The sequence below is a fragment of the Crocuta crocuta genome, unplaced genomic scaffold, assembly GCF_008692635.1.
Source record: "Crocuta crocuta isolate KB4526 unplaced genomic scaffold, BGI_CrCroc_1.0 scaffold987, whole genome shotgun sequence".
Taxonomy (NCBI): domain Eukaryota; kingdom Metazoa; phylum Chordata; class Mammalia; order Carnivora; family Hyaenidae; genus Crocuta; species Crocuta crocuta.
The window spans coordinates 152,922-175,855 of NW_027530527.1; the positions used below are offsets into that span (position 1 = coordinate 152,922).

General features: G+C 43.5%; 1 protein-coding gene across 2 annotated transcripts in view; it reads left to right on the forward strand.

Annotated features, from left to right (window-relative positions):
- PTK2B (protein tyrosine kinase 2 beta) overlaps positions 1-22,934 on the forward strand; it is a 128,344-nt gene that overhangs the window by 63,644 nt on the left and 41,766 nt on the right. For both annotated transcript variants that reach the window (XM_077767516.1, XM_077767517.1), the window contains exon 2: positions 2,066-2,306. In XM_077767516.1, coding sequence (XP_077623642.1) covers positions 2,103-2,306 — 204 coding nt within the window. In that variant the 5' untranslated portion in view covers positions 2,066-2,102. The remainder of the gene's footprint in view (positions 1-2,065; positions 2,307-22,934) is intronic.

Sequence of the window (22,934 nt, forward strand, 5' to 3'; positions counted from 1 at the left end):
AAACCCCCCGCCCCCCCCCCACACAGAAGAAGCAAATCCATAGCATGTCTGTAGCATGTCCCGGCTCTCGAAGTCCCCAGCAGGACTGCACTGCAATGGATAACTCCACTGACAACCCTCCTTTGGTGTCTTCCCTTCCTCACTTCCTGGGATAGCCTCTCAAGCTATTTCCTCTGGATACCTTCCTGAGAGCATGGGGAAATGGAGATTCATGCTCAGTACATAGCAGAGTATTGGCTCACAAGACATGTTCAGTTGACATTTAATGAAAAATGACACAGGGCACCTGGGTGGCCCAGTCGATAAAGTGTCTGACTTCGGCTCAGGTCTGCTCTCATGGTTTGAGACTTCGAGCCCTGCACCAGGCTCTGCGCTGACAGCTTTGGATCCTCTGTCCTCTTGTCTCTCTGCCCCTCCCCCACTCGCATTTTCTCTCTCTCTCTCTCTCTCTCTCTGCCTCTCTCACACAAAATAATAAGTAAACATTTTTTAAAAAAGAAAATGGCATGGATACTTCTAGAATATAGACACTAGCCTCTAAAATAATGTAGACTAGATATTCTTTTCTCCTTCTGTCTTATCTCACATTCTGGCTGCCCTTGAGAACTCAGGCTGGCACTCTGCCCATCGTCTGGCTGCTCGTGATGGAAGGGACATGCCCTGCTCTTCCCTCATCCTCACAGCATCTCCTTCGTGCCCTCATAATACACACTGGCTGTTTAAAAGGAACAAGTCCTTGAAGCCAATGACTGTCAACATCTTCCCTGCTAGTGTCCAGTACAGTGTGTATAGGTGATCATAACTTTGGTTCTGGTTCTAAAATACTTGCCTCCACATTTGTGTTTTCACATTATCAACTCCATCCTTTTGGCCCCAACTGCTGGTCTAAAAATGTCCCCCTAGAATCATAGTGTCTTGTTAGAGGGGAGATCATTTTTTTCTGTAAGAATGAATTCAGAATGAGAGCTAAGGTTAGTCTAAAAAGGTGGCTCCCATTCCAGGCTAAATGTTAGAAAAATCCTTAGAAACTTAAAAATGATATGGCCTCTCCCTACAGGCCAACTCAGTGGCCATCTCTGGGCACAGGGCCAGATTTAGGCTTTCTTAAAAGCTTCCCAGAGGATCCTAATGTGGAGCCAAGATTGACACCACCAGCCTGCAGATAAAACTTGCATTGTTCCCTTGGGGTGCTTCCTCTTTAGAGCAGTGAGGAGTAAGCCCTATAGGGTTATGTTGGATCAGAAGGACAGGAGCCATTTTGCAGGGACTCAGGGAGAGCTCAAGATTCCTGGGATTCTCACAGTCTACAGAAGGGTTGACCAAACTAGCATCCAAATGGGGCTTTTGGTTGACAAAAGGGCCTGGGCGCCCAGCCCAGCCCTCTCCCACCTGGCAGAGAACCTCCCAAATTGGGCCGTGGGAGCACTATTCCTCTTGAATTCTCCTGTGTGCAATGAACAGTGTGCTGTATGATGACTTCCTGTGGGACTGAGGCCTCCTGCCCAGAAAGTTCGGGCTGGCAGCTGCGGGTGGGGACAGACAAAGCCATAAGCTGATGGACTGGCCCCCCACCTGGGCCCTTCCCTGCCATCTCCATTGCAGCTCCCTCCGGGCCACCCATTCTCCAATTCTGCTTCTTCTCTTATCCCTGTTTCTCTCCTGCTATTTTCTACTGTCTCGCTCTTTGCTTTTTCTGCTCAGCTGTGCCTTGGAACCATGCTGCAGCCGCCTCCTCGCGCAGCTGCGCTTGCAAAGTGTGGGCCTCTTGCCTAGGAGCCAGTGTGGGAGGAGAAATGGGATGGAGAGAGGGGCTTCTAGAAGAGAAAGCTCCCAGCCTGGGAGCTTGAGGTCCTGGGGTTTCATACCCGGATGTTAATACAAATTGCTCCTTTGTGTTTCAGCTTCCCCCAGTCAATAAAGCTGGATGCCTTTAAGGGGAGTTTTTGAGAATGGGAGCAAGTGTGGTTTGCTGAGTCCTGGAACTTGGTGGGTGCTGTCTCTGGGGCATGAGGCATGTGGGCCTACTCAGACTCATTTTGGGGCTGTTCCTCTGCTGTCTCCACAGGACTGCGATGTGCCGGCCCTAGCTGCCGCCTGAGAGGATGTCTGGGGTGTCCGAGCCCCTGAGCCGAGTGAAGGTGGGCACGTTACGTCGGCCTGAAGGCCCCCCAGAGCCCATGGTGGTGGTGCCAGTAGATGTGGAAAAGGAAGATGTGCGGATCCTCAAGGTGTGCTTCTATAGCAACAGCTTCAACACTGGGAAGAACTTCAAGTTGGTTAAATGCACTGTGCAGACCGAGATCCAGGTAAGTGTGGCAGGCGATACCTGCTCTATCCAATTGTCAGCCTCTTGTCTGTCTGTCCCCTTCCTGGGCAGCTGAGCATCTCTCAAATGGGGACACCAGGAGAGACGTTCTCAGCCTGCAGCACCAGGTCCCCTCCCTGGGGTTCTGCAACCAACTTAACTGGGGCAACAGATTTTATTTGAACCCCAGATCATTTGCCTTATCTTCGATTCATCTCATATCAACTTGTCCAAGATTTATGACATTTGAAGCCCTGCAAGGGACATAAGAGCTTCTACCCTCAAGGAGTATACACTCTGATAGAATTAGGGTTAGAGATATAAGCAAGTGATCACATTCGAAAATTGAACAAAAATGGTAAAAGACATATGCTTAGCACTTAGAGAAAGGAGATTGGAGGATAATAATGAACTAGAGACACCCTAGACGAGGTAGATGGTTGTCAGTCCCTTTCTAAGACAAGGCTTCAGTCAGCTCATTCTCATCCAGGGTCATGGAACCTGTTTTGCAGGCGTGGGTGCCCACCATCATCCAGGCACCTAGACACCAGAAAGCGAGTTCACCTTAAGCAAATGTATAAGAACTTGTCATCAAAGGCAGATTTAAAGTACACTGATTTTAAACACATGCATTTATTGAACAATTACTGTGTACAGCCTAGATCCATCCTTCAGCACACATTCTCTCATTGAATCCTCCCAAGAACCCCATGAGACAGCTAGAGTGAGGATATCCCTTTTCACTGCTCAGTGTATGCCCTCTAATGATGCAAAAGAAAGCCAAATTGGTTTTCAAAAAGTGCCTTGGTGGGTTTGCAATTTGAACAAGGAAGCACAGGACTTTGGGGAAAACTAATCAGCTTTGAGAAAGCTGAATGAACTCTTTTCAATCTCTTCATCCCCGATCCTTCTCCTGTCCCAAAAGTTAGTATCCTCTAAACTCAATGAGTGTCTCTTCTGGTTGGTGCTGGAAGCAGCCACTCCATGTCTTTCTCCTTACCTACCTTCTGTCTATCACAGAACAATCTGTGGTTCAGTACACCAGAGCAGAATGTAACTGATTGAGTCACTGCCTTGGCCAGTTAGCACAGTTGATCATGGTTCAGTTACTCTCTCTATTCCCTGAAATTGATTTGATGAGTGCCTTATTTGTTCATTTTATTGTTTTAGAAATGTAGGCAGAGCGTGTCCTGAGAGTAAGCACTGGATACCTTCTTTCAGAGAGGTGTTTTCATATCTCCTTATCTATCTACTTTTTGAGACTTCCTTTGAGTATATTATCTTTGCAGTTGGCTAATGTCATCCACTGTGGGTTTTGCTAGTTTAATTTTCAGAAGTTAACCTGCCTTCTGCGTTTGGAAGGGGGGAACCTCCCTGCCCTTTATGCTGAAAACCTGAAAGCATCTGATTGGTCTAACTCTACAGAGTTACAGTAAAAAGGGACACAGAAAGATAGGTACTTTCCAAGGTAGGGAACAGCAAGAACATAAGCAGGGAGGCTGCTAAATAGTGAGTAGTTTGGTTGGGGTAATATGTGTAATATTTAGAAAAGTGTCAAAGTTAAGATCAGAAAGAAAAAGTTGATGGCAGATAAGGGAGGGCCTAGAATGTCAGGCTGAAAAATTTGGACTTGGACAGGCACTAGGGAGAAACACAAAGTTTTTAAGAAAGAAAGGAGCCTTCCTGGAGCTGATGATGTGCTGAGAGCATGAGGAAAAAAAAAATACAGCTGGGCCTGTAGAAAAGAAAATGAGGCTCAAGCCTAGGAAGAATGGCTAGTACTCAAGGCATTATCTAGGTGTGAGAGCAAAGGTAAAGAAGAACAAAGAAAGAAGTGATGGCTTTCTAGGAATTTATGTCTAAACCTTAGATTTGCCTATTTCTAATCTGCCCTGCAGGCACAAGGCACCTGCATATTGCAAATGGCCATGGCTTTAAAGCCAACTAGACCCTGAGCCAGATACTGCTGCACCCTTATTGGTTATATGACCATAGGCCCACTACTTAACCAAACTTCACTTCAGTGTCCTCACTTGGGGATTATGTCCACCTCAGCTGTGTTGTAAGGACTGAGACGGTAGATGAGAAGCACCTTTCACCTAATAGAAGCTCAATCATCGAAAGCTACTGATTGAGTGAGTATTAGGTCATTTCCCCCACTCATGAGTCCAAAGATTTTTAATTGTTCTTCGAATAAAGTTCAAATTGTCTTCTTTTAATGTTTATCTACTTCTCTGTCCTATTTTCAAAGAGAGAAGTAAGATGATCAGATTGGTGTTTTCGAACATATATAATGTCCTGCAAGATGTTAAGAAGTATGTCCAAGAGAAGGGATTTTATGGTCAAAGAAGTCTGGGAAATGTTTGGTTAAACAATTCCAAATAGATTCTTTGTGACAGGACTTCCCAGAACCTTAAATATGCTGATATGTCTGGTAAATCACTAAGAAAGGGCCACAGAGGAGATGTTTTCTTCACTAAACCATTTCTTATTTGCCTAAGAAATCTTTCTTTTAAAAGGTGGACTACTAGTTCTCTGGAAAATAATTTAGGAATATGTTTTCCCTCAACTCTGATAGCACTACAAAAAGGGCAGGAGAGAGGAAAGGCTGGGAACAGGAGATGGATTAGGGAGCTGTGGCCATAGTGCAAGTGGAAAATGATGAAGGCCTGAATTAAAGGAGTGGCATTGGAGCAAAGACAAGTCAACACATCTGAGTACATCTAAGGAGGCAGAGTTAAGATAATTTGATGATTAACTGGATATAGGGAGGGAGAGAAAGGAAGGAGACAAAAATGACTCAAGCTTTTGCTTGGGCAACAGAATAGGTGTCAGGGCCATTCATTGAGATACCAATAGAGACAGGAAGGGTGTTCTGAGATTTCAGCTTTACATGTGTTGTGTTGGAAGTGTGTACGAAACACCCCCATGGAGGCTCATGGTCCTGGAGCTCAGGAGGAAGGAAGGACCCAGAGAGAAGGATTTTGGAGTCATTATGCAATGGATATGATGTGAATGAGTAGAACAAATGAGGAAGAGTTATAATTAGGAAATCCTGGGAAATCAACTTCCATGAGGCTGATAGAGAAAAGGGGTTAGATGAAGGAAAAAGAAGAATTATCTAGAGAAAGATGAAAAGAACCAAGAGAATAGGCAGGGGATACAAAGGCAGAGGAAACTTTGGGGAAAGAATGGTTAGCAGTTTCAGACACTCAGAAAGGTCAAGTCAGAAAAGGCTAAAAATAGGTTCATTGGCTTTGGTAACAGATGTCATTATCTTTTGCTGGGTAATTTCAATGGAAAGATGGAGGCAGAAGCCATTATGAAGTTGGTGGGAGAGTGGAGACAGTGAGTATAACCAATATTTCAGAGAGGTTTTGATCGTGAAGGGAAGGGAAGAGGAGAAGGCAAGGGGAACAGTGTTATTGGAAGAGGGAACAACATATTTCCAGCACTGATATACCAGCAGAGGTAGGAGATGCAAGAATGAAGAAGAGGGAGGTGTCAAGAATGGCAGCCCTGGTTCAGGTAGACAGAACCTGGAAGGTCCTGAAGTGGGAAGGTATATGGCAGGTTTGAGGCTATGAGATATCCAAGGTTGGCTATTTAAACTATGCTAAAAATTTTTGGTTTCATCTCATCTTTTGTGTGAAGCCACTGATATAGTAGTTGAAACATACGAATGGCATGAAATTGCATTTTTAAAAGATCACTTGAGTTACGTAGTGGAAAATATATTGGAAGAAGGCAAGAATGGTTGTGGGGAGATGTTAGGTGGCTATTGAAGTGATCCATATGAGAGAGGATGATAACTTAGATTAGGAGTGTAGTCATGAAGGTAATGATGATGATGATCATGGTGATGATATGTTGATGGTGATGATTGTATTGATGATAATTGTGGTGGGAGTGATAGTGGTGATGATAGCAGCTAGTACTTTTGAAAGGACACCATATGTATTATCTTACAGATTTCCCAAAAGAACTCTATGAAGCACATACCACTATCTCCATTTTGTATATAAGGAAACAAGGTGCAGAGTAGTTAAGCAAATTGCTAGTAAGTAGTGTAGCCTGTTTCCAAACCCAGTCACCTCACCTCCTCAGCCTGCACTCTTAACCATCATGATCTATGGGTAGAAATGATTATTATCTACAGAATTCAGGAGATATAAATGAAAGGTTTTGCAGATGGACAGGAGATGCAGGAATGAAAAAGAGGAAGGTGGCTGCCCTGGTTCAGGTAAAGAGTCCCACTCCTTAAGATAAAGAACATTTGAAGAAAAACTGGTTGGAGAGGGAGAGGTTCACAAATTCAGTTTTGGACCTGTCAAGAGCAGTTGATATGCTCTAACATTTTCACATGAAAATGTGGAGTAGACTTTTTGATTCACGATTCTGGAAGAGAGAATAAGGTTGAAGAGATGAAGAGTTGAGTGTTGTCAGCCTCTGGGTGGTGGTTGGAGGCATGGCTATGGGTGAGATCATTAATGAAAGAGTCCTAAATAATGTCATGATCCATTACACAAACATTTGTGGAATACCCCATGCACCTGGCGTTGTGCTAGCTATGGCCTGGGGGTATCATCATACTGTAAAACAGATGCAGTTTTCATCTGATCCCTGATTTCATGGGGCTTCCAGGCCCAAGGAGAGCCTGACATCAACTCACATGAGTGAATGAACCTTGACATATGGAAGCAAGTGCTCTGATAGGAAGAAAGAGGGTCTGTGAGAGCACTTTAAAATACAAAATAGTTTGGCCTGAGCATCAGGGAACAGCTCTGCTCTTCAGAACCCATTTGTGGACACTGTGTACAGTTGCATACAGGTCCAGACCCAGCTTTCCTGCCTGAGACTCTTGGGGAGTACCCTCCCTACCCTCTCCTCCTGACTTCTTCCTATCCCCTCCTTCCCTAGTGGGGCTTTGTACATTGATGGGTTTTTCTACTTCCAGCTCCTGTCTTCTTTCAGCATCCTCCCCATGCTCAGTTAGCCAAGCACTCATTCCATAAGAATATACCTGAAATGCTGACACCCCCCACATAGCTGTGTCTGATCCAGTAACAGCAACAGGGCATTGCCCTGGCATGGTCCATGTGGTAGCACATTTCCAAAACAGTTACCTCCATGTACACTTGCTGATTTCACATTTTCCTTCTTATTTTTATAAATTTTTAATGTTTTATTTATATCTGAGAGAGAGAGACAGCATGAGCAGGGGAGGGCCAGAGAGAGAGGGAGACACAGAATCTGAAGCAGCCCCCAGGCTCTGAGCTAGCTGTCAGCACAGAGCCTGATGCAGGGTTTGAACCCACGGACCGTGAGATCATGACCTGAGCTGAAGTCGGACACTTAACCGACTGAGCCACTCAGGCACCCCATCACATTTTCCTTCTTATTCCCAACTTTTTCAATGCAAATGCAATAGGCTCCTGATGTTTTCTCTGCTATATAGGTGTTAAAAGCTATGTAAATAAGTGCTGGCCCTTGAGCCTAGGATCCAACAGAAAGCAGAGAGGTGTTGAAGGGAAGGTAGTGAGTACCAAATGAGAAATGTATTTTGCTCTTCTTGATTTTCCATTTCCCTTCTGTTTGGTATTCGTAGGAAATTGTATTTGTTTGGGAGCTCTGAATCTCTGTTGCAAGTGGAGGCTTATATTATTATATATTTCTCTAACATGCTAATTTGCTTGTCTGGGAAAGAGGTTAAGATAACACTTTGTAAACAACTAGCAGAATGCCACCCAGACGTGCCCACACAGGGCGTCTCTCTTTGACTCTTACTAGCTTCTCCTTTTTCCTATTCTCCCTTTCTCTCCTCTCTTCTCTCTTCTCTCTCTCCCTTTCTTGTTCTCTCCCTCCCATCCCCTTTCTCCTGCCTCCTGCCTCATTTCTTCTGCATAGGTTGACTTTACATCCTGATTTATGTCAGACAGTCCTAGTTTACACACACTGTCCAAGGATGATCATTAATGTGCTCCTGCCAATCTCAATAGCATCATGATTCAGAGGATAAATTATATGGTCACCTACTTGTAAGTGCCATATTCACTCCTCTCTTTGCCTGGCCTACTGATTTTCTGGTTCATGGTGTTTTCTCTCTCTGTCTGAGGTCAGCTGACCCACTCTCTGAGCAGGCTTATCTGCTCATCATGGGACTTCTGTGTCTCATACAGGAGGGCCTCAAGCATAAAAGTAGGTACTTATCTGTGATATAGTGTGGTCACGAGAGTGCTGGGGGTAGGGAGTCAGGCACCTCCAAAATCCTCTCCCTTGGCCAGCCTCTATCATGCTAAAAAGCCATGTTCAAGATTTATCCTTGTTTTGTCCTGAAACATCAGTCTACTAAGAATCCACATTTACATCCCTGGGGAGGACAGAGACTGAGCCAGCTTTCCACCTGGTCCAGCCACATCCTATCGCTCACAGCAAGGCTTCTAGGCTGCAAGGTTGGCCTGCAGCACCTCTTGCCTGGTGTGAGAAAGGCAGAATCCAGCCCCAGTGTAGCTTGCTGTGCACTCACTGACCTCCCCTATAAATCCAGTGGTCATTGTATATACAATACATTCAAGAATATTCCTAGAAGGGCACATTTCAGATATTGAGACCTATCGTCCCTGCCCTATACTTGTTAGATTCAAGTTTAAACCTATCACTTAATGAGACAATGGGTGCTATGGACTGAATGGTTGTGTTCCTTGCAACCCCACAAATTCATATGTTGAAGTCCTAACCCCCAATGTGATGGTATTAGGAGGTGAGGCCTTGGGGATGTGATTAGGTCTAGATGAAATCATGAGGATGGGACCCCCATGATGAGATTAGTGTCCTTTCAAGAAGAGGGAGAGAGACCAGAGCTCTGTCTGCCATGTGAGGACCCAGAGAGAAACCAGCCATCTGTGAACCAGAGAGAAAGCTCTCACCAAAAACTGAACCTACTGGCACCTTAAGCTTGGACTTACAGCATCTAGAACCATGAGATAAATATTTGTGGTCTGTGGCACTCTGTTACATCAGCCCAAATGGTCTACAGCACAAGGTCAGCAACCCCATGTGGTCAGAGGAGATGTCTCCAGCCCCAACGTTCATGTTCTTAGGTTCTTTGTTCCCAGAACAAGCCCTGCTGCCTTCCTTCAGATGTCTCTCAGGGTGAGACCACAAGGTTGAAGCACAAAAGCAAGTCCTTATCCTGGAAAGTTGCTGTTTTTAAAAGAAAGGTTGCCCTTTGGAGAACAAACAGAGCCATGCAAGGCTAGCACACCATACATGAGGACAGTCTCTGAAAACCTGAGAGGAAAGGGTTCAGCCAGGAGACCACAAAACATTATCACAGAGACTCTCACAGTGATATTAAAAAAAAGACACGTGTACAAGGACTCCTCCTTTTTGCATCCCCTCCCCATTTCCTGTGCTTGCTTACCAGGCCAGCCCACCCACCCACAGATGCCTGCAGAGGCGAGCGCCAGGCAAACACAGAGTTCTGAGCCTCTCTGTATTTATCTGGATGCCTACGTTCATTATATTGACAAATTAGCAGGCAGGTGCCTATGCTTACGTTTCTATTTTTAACCTGGCAGTCGCATTGCTGAATGTCCCTGTTAGATAGAGGCTTTTGTCAAATCAGAATGAATACTCTTAGAGTGATGTTATGATAACTTTTATTATTTTGTTCTTCAATCACTTTTTAAAAATCATCCCTTAGGTGTGTTGAGAACTCAGAACTTGTATAGCTGTTGTATTTGTTTCCTAGGGTTGGGATAAAAAATTACTGCAAACCAGGGTCTTATCAAACAGCAGAAATGTGTTCTCTCTCACCATTCTGGAGGCTGGAAGTCCCATATCAAAGGGTTGGCAGGACTCAAAGGCAGAATCTTTCCTGGCTTCTTCCAGCTTCTGTGGCTCCAGGCTTCCTTCGCTTAGGACTACATGACTCCAATCTCTGCCTCAGTCTTCACATCCCCTCCTCTTCTCCCCTCCATGTGCTTCTTGTCTGTGTGTCTTTTGGAAGAACACTTGTCATTGAATTTAGGTGCCACTCAGGAAGTCTAGAATGATCACAGCTTGAGATCCTTAACTTAAGTACATCTGCAAAGACCCTTTCTCCAAATGAGATTATATTCGCAGATTCTGGGGTTTAGGAAGGATATGGATGTGTACTATATATGTGAGCATGGGCTGATGCCACTTTTCCCCACTGCTGTCCGGGATGTCCTGTGGCCACCCTGTGCCCTGGAAGGATGTTTCCAATGACACTGTCACACTATGGGATGCCATAGGTTGGTCCCTTGACTGAATATTACCCAGTCATATAGCTTGAAATTGGTGACCAAATTTGCAGTAGTGGCTCCATGATCTCCTCCCAGACCTCCAGCTCAGATGTCCACCTGCCTGCTTATGTCTCCACTGGATATCTGACTTCCCCATGAAGGATCACACCCATGATCCCCTCCTCAAACCCTTCCAGTCTTTCCCAACTCCAGTAACTGCAGCTCTGCTCTCTCCATTAATTGTGTCTCAGGCTGTAGACCTCAAAGGCATTCATGAATTCTTTCTTTCTCTCACACACTACATTTAGTCCTTCCGGAAATCCTGTCAACCCTACCATCAGAACACCTGGGTTCTGACCACTTCCTTCTCACCACCTGTCATGCAGAATGATGCGCTTGTCTCTTAACTGTTTCTGCCCACAGCCCACTATAGTCCATTCTGCAAGAAGCGACTACAGTGAATCTTTAAAACATCAGTCAGCTAGAGAGATGTATTTCAGATATACGTTAGAGCATTTCACAGCTCTCTTTTATTTATTTGTTTGTTTATATTTATTTATATTCACTGCTCTCCTTTAATCTCCCCAATGGCTACTTTTCTCACTGAAAATAAAATCCAAAGTTCTTACAGTGGCCGACAACTGATGTTGGCAAGCACTGGCCTGCAGGCCAAATATGGCTCACCACCCATTTCTGTAAATAACGTTTTATTGGGACACAGTCACACTCACTTATTTACATATTGTCTATAGCTGCCTTTGAGCTACAACAGCAGAATTGAGTAGTTGCAATACAGACCACATAGCCCTCAAGCCTAAAATATTAATAACTGGAGTCTTTACAGAACAGGTTTGCCAAGCCCTGGCCTACCACTCTCTGGCCTTTCCTTCTGTCACTTTCCCCAGGCCTCTCTACCTCAGCCCACAGGCCTCTTCACAGCTGCAAAAATGCACCAAGCACACTGGGGCTACACAGTTTGGGACTCTGTATGATACGGTTTCTTTGCCTAGAAGGCTCTAGCTCCACAAAGCCAATCCTCTCTCCCTTACTTCCTTTGGGGATAATTCAAATGCCCCCTTATCAGAGAGGACTTGTAGGCCATCCCCTTTCTGGTGCCTGTATCTGCTTTGTTTGTACTTATCAGAACCTGAGATATTCATATTCATATTAACACCACCCCTGGTACAAAATAAGTTCCATGAGAGAGGGCATGTTTTTGTGTCCCCAATTTGCTGAATGAATTAATGAGTAGTTGTTTAACGATGGATGGATGGATGGATGGATGGATGGATGGATTAATGGATGGATTCCAGCTATAAAGCCAATAGAGATTTACTGGCTCAAATTCCATGTCTCAATTCCAAATTCCAGTGGGGAAGAGAGGGCTTCTGACTAATCTGATGTGTACAGGGGGTAATGTCTTGGGTCTGTGGCAGTAAGTGCCCAAGTGGTGCTGTAAATAGGGCTGGCAGATTGGTTCATATACCCACTACAATGGTCTTTATAGATGAGGCAGATGACCTGAGTCACTAGAGAGTTTTTAAATACCAGTTTTCCAAGTCCCATCCCAAATTCATTGAATTAGAATCTCAGGGACTGGTCACTGCCTCAAAGGACTCAACCTCTGCCTGCAAAATACCCATCTGGCTCACATTCCCTGGAGAAGGATGATCAGAATCACTTAGATGGTGGGAAGCCCCAGGGCATGAGGTCATGTTATAGGGTCTAGGAATTCACCGTATACTCAGAGTTTTAAAGGGTCTATGAAGAAGTGACAGGAGAAGGCTGGATGGGGCAGAAGAGAAGAGAAAGTCTGTGGGTGGATATTAGGTGGCTGGCGAAGGCACCATAGTACTCCTATTTCCCCTATCTAAAATTGACAATAACTGCCTCTTGTCCATCTGGAAACAAAGGTGGCCTCTTGGAGAGTGGGGGTCTGTGTCTTACCATTATATTCCCAGTGCCTACATAGAGCCTAATACAGAGTGGGAAATTAATAGATGTTTGTGGAATAAATGAATGAATGAATGAATGAACTGATGTCTAGAGAGTACTCAAATGAGATCGGTAATCTTCCAGATCACTTGATATCGAGATCAAATAGGAAGTTGACTGGAAGGAAGATTGCCATTCATAAATAATAGCATGTAGGAAGGGTAATGGAATTTCAGTTGGTCCAAAGTAGAATTTCCAGGATATTCTTGGACAAATCACTTGACTTCCTTGGGCCTCACTTTCTTCATTTAAAAACAGAGCCACATTAAGGGATCTCTAAATTTACTTAAGGCTCCAAAATTCTAGCCTAAGATTTATGAGCTTAATAAACATTTGAACATTTGAGTATCTGTAGATTCAGAGATTATATTTTTGTGGCTACATTAGCGAGGTCTGCTTTCTAGGATTTAGAAAGCAAAATATCTGTTCTACTTCATTTTCATCATGTCTTGAGTGAATTTTGGCCATTCTTCTCTCTGACTCTGTGGAATTTACTGGCTAGTGAGCATTTTAATTTTAGAGTTTTGTATTTCACAAGGAGTTTGTTTCTTAAAAGTTGATCTTTTATGTAGTGTATGAGTTTTCCACTTGGTAGCAGATGAGCCAAGTTCATAAGCATAAACTACGGCGTTTGTCTCAAGCTGGAAGATGATGTCTGCTCCTACCATTTGAATATGATTTTTTATGCCTAATCTGCATAACCAAGTCTATTTTAACAGTTAAACTAAAACATTTATTTTTGAAGGTTCTTTTGCAATTATAAAATGAATTTATTAATTATATACATGAAAAGGAAACTACAGACCAATATCTCTCATGAACATGTTGATGCAAAAATCTTCAGCATGATGTTAGAAAGTAGAATCCAACAACTTACAAGATGAATGCGTGTTCATCCAATACTACTAATAGCATTTTATTTAGCACTACTGTGCATAGGCATTACACTAAGCTCTTTACTTATATGAGCTCATTTACTCCTCGAGAGAACTCCAATGAGTTAGGAGAATGTTTACAGTTCACAAATGAAGCATCCAGAGCAGAGAAGTTAATTTGTGCAAACTCACAAAGCAAATCAGAAATGAAATGGTTTCTTACTCCTGAGGCCATCCTCTGAACTACCACATTGTATACAAAAGTTCAAACACAGGAAACCTGGAAGAATAAAAATGTATGTGTGGATATGCACTACCTCAAAACAGTACTGTTCACATTTTGATATATTTCATTCTGGATTTATTTGTTTCAGCTCCTAGCACTATCATTCTTTGTATATGATTTCATATCCTATGCCTCCCACTTATTACAATAGAACCATTTTTGAAAAGTTTTCCAAACTCTTTAGATAATTTTTAAAACTAGCATATAAACCTTGTGCTGCCCTCCCATGATTTTCATGGCCCTTTTCAAACTATTTAGATTGGCTTGCTGTGAGGACTTTGCTATTTAAAAATTTTCTACAGAGGGAGTTTCTTTGTACACAGTTTACTTCCGTATTTTGAGTCATTTTTAAATGTTTATTTTTGAGAGAGTGGGTATGTGTGAGAGGGGGAGGGGCAGAGAGAAAGGTGGGCAGAGGATCCTAAGTGGGCTTTGTGCTGAAAGCAGCAAGCCCAACAAGGGATTAGAACTCATAAACCACAAGATCAAGACCTGAACCAAAGTTGGATGCTCAAACCACCCAGGTGCCCCTCTGTATTTTGAATCATTTCTTTTCTTTTTTTTTTTTTTAATATTTTTCATTTATTTCTAGGAGAGAGAGAGAGAGACAGCGTGAGCTGGGGAGGGTCAGAGAGAGAGGGAGTCACAGACTGAAACAGGCTCCAGGCTCTGAGCTGGCAGTCAGCACAGAGCACGATGCGGGGCTCGAACCCACGAACCGCGAGATCATGACCTAAGCAAAAGTCGGATGCTTAACCGACTAAGCCACCCAGGCACCCCTACATTTTGAATCATTTCTGCAGTTTATGCTTTGTCCTCCTCTGCTTTGGCTATTATAATAAAATACCACAGACTGGGAGGCATAAATGACAGAAATGTATTATCACAGTTTTGGAGACTGGAAGTCCAAGATGGCAATCAGGTTCTTATGAAGGCCTCCTTGCAGACCTGCAGATGGCCACTTTTCTTGCTGTGTCCTTACATAGCAGAGAGAGATCTCATCTCTCTCGTCTCTCTTACAAGGGCAGTAACCTCATTCATGAGGGCTTCACCTTCATTACATAATTACTTCCTAAGGGTCCATCTCCAGATACCATCACACTGGGGATTAGGGCTTCATCATATGGATTTGGAGGTAAACAGGCATTCAATCCATAGCATGCTTCCACCATAGAACTAAGTCAAAGATAGGAACACTTTTCTAATTCTTAATATAGCATGTATATCTCTTTGGTATCAAACTGAGATGAGAGTTCCTCTCGGCAGGGACTTTGTCTTGTCACTGCTATATCCACATATATCCATGGCACCTGGAATAGGGCCAATACATGTCACAGGTTCAATGTATAATTGTTGAATGCATGGAAAGGAATCATTGAGAGGCTCTCTTATGTAATGATTGCTCTGTGTAGAAGAAAACAAGTACTAAAGAGATGAGTCAGCATTTCCCCTGGGGGCCATTCCACACTTCCTGGAAGGTAGCATTTCCAAATATGTAGGAGCCTCCTTTTTTGATTGTCACATTGTTATCATGATCAGGATGACTGGGGCCCGAGGCAAAGTATCCATCAGGCTGTTGATGTTGAATGGGACCACACAACCAAGAATTGTCCAGCCCCAAATGCCAGCTGCACTCTCTGAGACTCACAGATGTGAGTTACAGAACATTACAGTGAAATGATCACCCTAAACCTATCACCCTGTGTGAGAAATAAAATTTCACCGATCATGTTAAAGTGACCCACATAACCAGCCTCTCCTGTTCTGAGGCACCCACTGCATCCTTACAGTGGATGAATCATAAAATCACCCCTTAGAGTACCCTGGGTGGCTAAATTGGTGAAGCATCTAACTTTTGATCTCGGTTCAGGTCTGATCTCAGGGTTTTGACTTCAAGTCCAACGTTGGGCTCTGTGCTGGGCATGAAAACTACTTTAAAAAAATCATCCTTTATAAAGACTTAGTTAGTAGGGTAATTTTTCAAAGAAGTATGTGAAATCCATCTGGCACTTTCCTAGCTGATCTGTAATGGTCTTCAGTCTTCCCAAATTTCAGTTGGGCATCAAGAGCCCTTCCTTGTGGTTTATTAGTAAATCCAAACATTTGACAAAATGGTCTTATTTTAAAAGAATATTTTTATTTCTCAGAGACACCTCTTATGTTCTGTTCAAGTACTTTAAAGAGAAGGACTCTTGTTGCCTTTTTGACCTGATTTTTGTACTTCTTTAGGGCTTTACTTCCTTGCTCTATGTGTGGTAGACAGGAAGAGGAAGGAGCCTGCTATAGTGAGCTTTTGCCGTGGAAACATAAAACCTTTCATGGCTTGCTTGCTCCAAGTAGAAGGAAGTAACTTTTCTCTTCCCAACCACTTTCTTCATGGCCATGACCTAACATCCTAACAAGGCTCATTTATCACACTTCAGCCTCCTGTTGCTGCTAGTACTGGCTTCCTCTTGGAAATGTTATAAGATACCTTTTCCAGAAACTATTTTCTTCAACCACCTGTGCTCCTGGTACAGAGCTAAATGGCTGTTGGAATACTGGCAACCATGGCTCTCTCTTCTTCCCTTAACCACTACCATCGGGTGGGCCTCCGAAGGTGCCAATTCCCTCTCAGGCACAGAGAATCTCAGGACCCTCTGGCCCAGGCACCCTTGAATTCCATCTTAGGCTCTGAAAAAAAATCTTTCTTTAATTCTTTTTTTAAAGTTTATTTATTTAGAGAGAGAGACAGAGAACACACAAGTAAGGGAGGGGCAGAGAGCAAGAGAGAGAGAGAGACAGACAGAGGATTCAAAGCAGGCTCTGTGCTGACAGCACATGTGGGGCTCAAACTCACAAACCACAAGATCATGACCTGTAGGATCTCAAAATTTGTATCTCAGTTATAGATTTCTTGAGTTAATTAATCCAGCTCCCCAAGTTGGCTTACCCCTTCTGATCCCATGCCTATCCTTTCTCCTCTGTCTTCCCATCATGATACGGTCACCATTTATTGAGGCCTACTCTGTGCCAACCACTGTGATAAGCTCCTTATGTATCTGTAACCCACATGAAGCTGGCCAGCCTACTTTTCCCTCAAAGCTAGTCTTAGTACAGTCACATTCCAAATGATATTAGTCTATCATCTAAAAAGAACTGAAAATCAAATTAAAATTTTATTCTCTTTAGGAGAAAAGTAACATTGGGGTTTCACTTTCAAGATGGCAAAATTTCTTAAAATTCTCATAATCATTTCTTAATACCCATTTGGATAGGCTGTTATCCAGAAACGTCTTTACTTGCACTTTTGGGTTCCTGAACTCTGGCCCAGGCAGCCTCTTTACTTTCTTTCCTCTATTGTTTATTTCAAGATCTGTTATTTTTTCTTCCTTCAGTCATTGTTTGCTTCTTTCAGTGTAAGTCAGATCCAATTGGATTGAGACCTCTCCACTTTACCTTCCCCATCACCAAGTTTATGCTAAAGAAATCCAGGAATTGGCTGGTGCACAGAAACCCCTTTAGAAGATGAAGGAAGAAATAGTTAACATGCTTATAATTTAATAACTGCTCTGTTTATTTATGCCACATACTACTTTATTTAGTCCCACCAAAAATCCCATAGTGGAAGAGATATTTTCCCATTTTACAGATGAGAAAATAAAGTTAGGTGACCTGGCCAAGACCATACAGCCATGGCCTAATCACCACACTCCTGATCTCTTGAACATTTTGACCATGAGTCTGTCCTTTGTAACCCCTGCTTGTTAGCCAGAGAGGTGACTTGTATTCATCCATCCATCTATCCATCCATCCATCATTCATTCATTCTTCGAATATCTGTACCAAGCACTGGGCTTGGAGTAGGGGATGATATTGTATGTCAGATTTGGCTTCTGACTTTGGATTTGAAAAGCTAGAAAGGCCAACGTGGACAAATATAAACATCTCAGTTCATTTCTTAGGAGTACCATAACAAAGTACCATGAGTGTGGTAATTTTAAACAACAAAAAGGCATTGTCTCAGAGTTTTGGGGGCTAGAAGTCCAAGATCAAGGTGTTGGCAGGACCATATTCCCTCTAAAACTTGTGGAGAAAGATTCTCCTTGCCTCTCTTTGGTTTCTAGTGGCTTGCCAGCCATCTTTTGGTGTTCCTTGTCTTATAGACATGTCACTGAAATCCTCAACTTCATACATGGCCACTTCTCCCTGGGTGCATGCTTCCCTCTATGTCCAAACTTCCCCTTCTTATAAGGACACCAGTCATATCGATTAGGGCCCACCCTAATGACCTCATTTTAACTTGGTTAGTCTGTAATGACCCTATTTCCAAACAAGGTCACATTCTAAGGCACTGGTGGTTAGGATTTCAACAATTTTTTTTTTGTGGAGGAACATAGTTTAACCCATAACAGTATCTTACAAGATGTATATAAAAAGTTCTTTGGGGACCCAGGGCAGGAAACAAACCCTATCATTGCAGGTCAGGGAAGACCTCACAGTGCTGACTGGGCCCAGCAGCTCAGGAGAGGAGAGGAGAGGAGAGGAGAGGAGAGGAGAGGAGGGGAGGGGAGAGGAGAGGAGGGGAGAGGGGAGAGGGGAGAGGAGTCAGGGATCTTCCAGGCAGGGAGAGAGTATGCTCGGCTTGGTAGGGAGGCTGGAGCTGACAGCATATTGAGGCAAGAAAGGGAGATGAGATTTTTATGCCTCAAGCTAAAAACTTTGCCTCCTATCCTAGCACATAGCAAATGAGAACCAATGCAGATTACAACAAAAGTCTTCTGTTTAAATTTGCCCTCAATATCAAAGTGGAGACTTTATAAATAGAATTTAAACAGGATATTTTCAAACTAAGGCTTTAATTTATTAAAAGTGTAAATTCAGTCATCTTTAAGAAGAGATGCAATTTGGGGCACCTGGGTGGCTCAGTCAGTTAAGCATCTGACTTCGGCTCAGGTCTTGATCTCGCAGTTGGTGGATTTGAGCCCTACTTCGGACTCTGTGCTGACAGCTCAGAGCCTGGAGCCTGCTTTGGATTCTGTGTCTTACTCTCTTCTCTGCCCCTCCCCCATTCATGCTCTGTCTGTCTCTGTCTCTCTCCCTCAAAAATAAATAAACATTAAAAAGGTGGTGTTTTTTTTTGTTTTGTTTTTTTAAAGAGGAGCATTTTGCCTTCCTAGAACAAGGAGGAAGCAGTGAGATCAAACCAGGAAAGCAATGTGAAAGACAGTACCCCTGGTGGGAGTCCCGTGAAGCAGACCCTGATCTACAGGTTTGCACCCAAGAGCTGCATCAGTGGGTCCTCTCATGAAACTCTCCTGGGGGCAGTGACCAAAGCTGAATCAGGCAGAGGGAAAGGGTGGGGTGTGTTATAGACCCACCACAGAGAGCGCCACAGAGAGCTCTTGTGCTGAGATGAAAAGACAGGGTCTTTATTTTATTTTTTTTAAGGTTATTTATTTTAGAGAAAGAGAGAGTGTGGGGGAGGGACAGAAAGAGACAGAGAGAGAGAGAGAGAGAGAGAGAGAATCCCAAGCAAGCTTTGCACTATCAGCATGGAGTTCAATGCAGTGCTCAAACTCACGAACTGTGAGATCATGAACTGAGCCAAAATCAAGGGTCAGATGCTTACCAACTGAGCCACCCAGTTGCCCTGGAAAGACAGGGCCTTTAAGCCCCTGAAGACACCATGCCCTGATGCAGACTGCCCCCAGAAAGGGCTGTGACCTTAGGCAAGCCATGAGCAATTCCAATGGAGGGCCATGAAGTCATTTCAGTTGTTTCTAAAAATCCAGCCACTAACATGAATGTGTTTAATAAGCTCAAATGACAACAACAAGGTTAGGTGTTTTGTTAAAAACAAACAAACAAAAAAAAGGTGAACTGAGAAAATCATGAGCCTACAGAGATTACTAAATATGTGATAAAATGTGACTGAGGTACAAACTTAGACCTTTAGATCAAAGGAACAGAAAAAGAGAGAAGAAATAGCCCAACACATATAATAACTTAATGTTAGATATCCTTGTGAAAACAAATTTACTTTAAGCCATACCTCACACTAGTTACAAAAATCTGTTTCAGATAGAAAAAGAAAATTACCCAATTACCAATAAAAGAGAGGGAAAGTGGCCTCAATCCTTAATTGCTTGGGTGACATTTTCTTTTAGGAAATAAATTATCCTGCATGTGGACAAGTCTTCAGTCCTACCTTTTCTTTGTTTCTGGCCTACAAGAGGAAATGCCAGGGAATAGAGAGGCAAAGGTGGTTTGGGGTCTTCACACTATCTGATAAAGCAAATAAATCAATGTCAGCCAAACAGGAAGAAAAGCCATAGAAATTCCACTGTATGCAAGAAGGTGTGAGCCAGGGACAGTGTGAGGGTTTGCTTTTCAGTAACCTTCCCAAGGGTAGAAGTGGAGGTTTTCCTCTAGCAAAAGAAAAAATATATATATCCTGGGGAATGCCTGGGTGGCTAAGTCAGTTGAGTGTTGACTCTTGATCTTAGCTCATGTCTTGATCTCAGGGTCCTGAGTTCAATCAAGCCCCACATTGGGCTCCATGCTGGACGTGAAGCCTACTTTAAAAAAAAGAAAGAAAGAAAAGTAAAAGACAATAACAACAACAAAAAACCATCCTGGGTTTATCTAAATAACAAGTAATAAAATTAAGGCAGCTTTTTTTTCTGTCACATAACTTATGGCAATTTAGTGAGTAGATAAACGTCTAAACTGTTATTTTTAAAAAGTGATTTATTAATAGAGAGAGAAATATTAATGACAAGTTATGAGCTGTGGGCAGAGGGCTGGTTTTTCTGCTCCCACCATTTGCTCAAGAAACTGTGAGAACATCAGAGAAGAGGCAGTAAGATGGAGGGGGGCAGGGCTGATACAAAAGCCCCCATGGTGAGAGATTGTGTCAAACAAACCTCCAAGTTCCTCTTCTTGTAAACTGATTCCCCATCCCACTGTGGGCCCCCTACAATTAAGCCACTGTCTTCCTCCCATCCACTGAATGGACGTTCCTTGAGTGGGGGCTCTGTGTGTGCACTGGGGCTCCCAACGGTGCTGGTTTGAGGGAAAGAATGTTCTGTGGCTTCATATGACCAGGATGAACAGAACAAAGAAGACTGGCTTGTCAGCCTCCTAAAGTATATGTCAGAACTGGGTTTGTGTGACTCCAAAGTTATTGCTCTGTGTCACCCGTGGTGGGCAGCCTTGTTTCCCTACACAGGAGCCTAAAGGGTTCGTTCACTTTGCAGTGCAGTTCTGACACAACACAGTTTTGGAGCTCACACACACTTTGCAGGTTGAAGGCACGGTCCGATGCAAGATACCCCTCCTCAAAACCCAGCCACAGGCTCCAGGGTTCCCAGAGCACCCACACTGCAAATTTGGGAGTTCCTTCCACCCATCCCCCTGGTTTGTTAATTTGCTATAATGACTCTCAGAACTCGGGATGATTACAGTTTTATTATAGAAGATACAAATCAGGACTGGCCAAATGAAGAGATGCATGGGATGAAGTATAAGACACCCCCAAACACAATGTTTCCATTTCCTTAGGACAATTCACCCTCCAGGCATACCAATGTGCATCACAAACCAAGAAGCTCACCTGAACTAGAGTTTTTATTGGGGTTTTATTATCATTGTTGATCAGCTGATTGACTCATTGGTTGACTCATTGGCAGTGTAATTTGACTCTCTAGTTCTCCTCCTTTCCCTAGAGGCCAGGCTGATATCACATGGCTCAAAGTTCCAAACTTCTCATCACATGGTTGGTCCTTCCAGCAAAGTGGACCCCTATCCTGAGACTATCTAGGGACCCACCATGACTCACCTCATTAGCATAAATACAGATGTGGTCCAAGAGGCACACCATGAACAACAAAGACACTACCACTTATGAAATCCCAAGGGTTCAGAGGCTCCCACCCCAGAATCAAGGGCAAAGACCAGCCAAACTCCTTATTATACAACATACTTTCATCAGTAACCAGTGAGGTGATGGTGGTGGTAGGTGGAGATGTGTCTCTCTAGGAGCCCCTCTCTCAGGTTTGCCCCTCTGGGAAGAATGCGCCCCAGGTAAGAATCTGCCCAGCACCAGGCAGCCTCCTAGGTAATACATTTTATGCTTAGAAAGTACCCAACTTCTTTTTTACCTGGAGATGAAATCTATCTTCCTGCGTAAACCTGTTGGATGGCTCCATCAATGAATTTCAACCTCAAGGATCTAGAATGAGTCTTACCCTATGGCCATTACAATAGAAATTGGTTACTTTTCGGAAAGAAACCTAGGGAAATGTTTCCATGAGCTGTGCCCTGGAGAGTTTCACCAACTACAGAGAAAAGAGGGAGTGTGGCCCTTCTTAGAGACTGAGTGGAAGAGAAGGTGTGAGGCTTTGTCTTTCCTGAAAGAAACCTTATTCATTCAATATGGTACCTTTATGTCTCATGTGCCTGGGAATGTCCCTCACCAGAACCTCTCTTTTGATTTTGAAATTACATTAAACATACAAAAATGTTGAAAGAATGGTACAAAGAACTCCCATAGTACCTTCACTCAGATACTCAGATTCCCCAATAGTTCTGTAGCCCTGTAGCTGGGGTGTAAGAGCACCTGGCTCCAGGGAGGCCCCAAACAGACAGGCTTGGCCACTCGCTACTGCCAAAATCCAAAGGCAGAGGGATGAGTGGTGGCAAAACAAGAAAGGAATTGATTTCAGTGAGACCAACACTGGAACTAATGCCTCAAAGACTATCTCCAAAGTGCTGAAAGTACTTCCAGATTTAAGTAAGGAGAATGTGGGACAAGGGTCAGTGAGTCCTGTCTGGTGGCAGTGAAGGTCAGGTGGATCATTGCTTCGGGGTCAGTCTCATGGGGTCTGGCTGGCTCAGTGGGGGTTCTATTGCTTAAAGGGGTAGTTTCCCATTCCCATCCTGGGATGCTTTGCCCACAGGGTCGTTTGCCTGAGTTAAGAGTTAAGAGATAAGCTGGGGGTCAAAAAGAGATAAGCTGAGAAGGAATTAATAAGAAAGCTTGAGGTCAATGGGGCACCGGGGTGGCTCAGTGGGTTAAATGTCACTGTTGATCTCTGCTCAGGTTATGATCTCATGGTTCATGAGTTTAAGCCCTGAGTGCCCTCTCTCACACTCTCACTCAAAATAAATAAACTTAAAAACAAAAACAAAGAAAGTTTGAGATCAAAATGGAGGTAGTT